The sequence below is a fragment of the Plectropomus leopardus genome, unplaced genomic scaffold (assembly GCF_008729295.1).
Source record: "Plectropomus leopardus isolate mb unplaced genomic scaffold, YSFRI_Pleo_2.0 unplaced_scaffold5949, whole genome shotgun sequence".
Lineage (NCBI taxonomy): Eukaryota > Metazoa > Chordata > Actinopteri > Perciformes > Serranidae > Plectropomus > Plectropomus leopardus.
In genome coordinates, this window is record NW_024665397.1 from 1 (window position 1) to 1,789 (window position 1,789).

The 1,789-nt window shown below is 43.3% G+C and overlaps 1 protein-coding gene across 1 annotated transcript; it reads left to right on the top strand.

Moving 5' to 3' along the window:
• Window positions 1–151: 151 nt before the first annotated feature.
• Window positions 152–1,053, top strand: LOC121939773 (GRB2-associated-binding protein 1-like; the record flags this gene model as incomplete). Its single annotated transcript, XM_042482728.1, has 2 exons — window positions 152–246; window positions 742–1,053. Coding segments are annotated over 2 exons (407 nt in total), but the record flags the coding sequence as incomplete, so codon positions are not given.
• Window positions 1,054–1,789: the final 736 nt, after the last annotated feature.

Here is a 1,789-nt window from a genome sequence, read left to right on the forward strand (position 1 = left end):
TGTGTGTTGTAAGGATCATGCCAAAGCATAAATGGGCATTATATTCAGCATATAGCTTTGATATGGGAAAATATTAGGTTCACTGCCCTCCATTTATTTATTATATTTATTTACAAAATTAATTTATTTTTATTTATTTAATTTTTTGCAGATTTTGGATCCCAGGACTGCTATGACATTCCTAGATCATTCCCCTCGGAGAAAAGCTGCTCATTTGACTTCAACGAAAGCTTCAACAGCTATTTTGTAAGTGTTGTTCCAAGTTTATTATATAAACCAAATTTATGTAGAACAATAGGGTGCTTTCAAGTAGAGGTTGTCTACTTAAAAGACCAGTTTGTAGGATTTAGGGGGATGTATTGGCAGAAACAGAATATAATATTTATAACTGTGTTGTCTTTAGGGTATAATCACTTGAATTATGTAGTTATGTTCTGGTCACCTAAATCAGCCTTTTATAGCCCTAATGGTGCATGAGGAGAAATGAGCAGATGATTGCTCAGAGTTTTGACTGCTTATTGAGTAGGGGTCGACCGTAATTGTTTTTTTAGGGCTAAAATACCAAATATCGGCCTCAATAATCTGCTAGGCCAGTAATCTGTTGACTCCCATTATGGAGTGTTAGCCACCAACTATTTTGTAGATATAATGTTGAACATTATTACTGCCCCTCTGTGGCCTTTGTCTGTCCTTTGTCTGTCCTTTATTTGTTAACATGTATGTCTATCTTGTCACCCTCAGAAAAACAAAGGAATGATGCCAGTGGGCAGCCAGTCCACAGAGGAGGTAGACCAGAACTATGTACCTATGAGTGCCAACTCCCCGTCACACCATCACTCAGGCAGTTTATCGGAGCCAATGCACGAACCGAACTATGTGCCCATGACCCCAAGCACCATGGAGTTTTCCTCCCTTGGAAAGCAGGTCCCCCCACCTGCCCACATGGGCTTCCGCTCCAGTCCTAAGACCCCTCCTCGCAGACCAATGCTCAGTGACTGTCAGCCCCCGCCTGTGGACCGAAATCTCAAACCTGACCGCAAAGGTGAGAGCACAGTGGGTGTGCATGCATGTGTGGCTGTGACTGTGGTTCTTTAGTATTCTGTAGGTTTGTCAAGTTCTTGCTGTGGGGTTGATGTGTGCTGAGGTGCATTGTTGCACACCTAACTTGCTTCTGTATGCTCAGTATTCACTAATGCGATGACTGACCGTGCTTCATCTCACACTCAGCTGCTATTCTCACAGCACTGGCTCATGGTCATTAAGCCATCTGCACAACATTTCATCATTTCAACTCTCAGAGCAGTGTCTTTCCTCATCAGACTTCAGTTGTCATTATAGTTGTGGAAAAATGTGTTCAGTTTGTCTCCTTTGGTTTGTCTCGTGTATTAAATACCATTGTCTTCTGCTGCGCCTGTCCTTGACCAACTTATTTCACCTCTTGTTAAATTAGTTTAGTGCCTGCTACATCCTCTTACATCCAACACTGTAAGCTCCTTGTCAAAAGCACTTTTGTCCCAAGCTCGAGAGGCCTGTAGACCGTTTTGGAGGGGGCTGGTCCCTGTGCCATGGAGTGACCGAAGCCCGGAGTGGTCACCTCCATCCCCTTTGTTCCCCTCAGCTGAATGGAGCTCTTTGATGAAAGACCTAATAGCAAGGGGAATTACAATCTGGGCAGATTGAAAGGTTCAGTAATGGGGAAAGAGAGAAAGAGAATTGAAGGATGTCAGCGAGACGGGGAGTCATCACGTAGGCAAACCAAAAACCGGGGCTTTTAATGTCACTGAAGAAA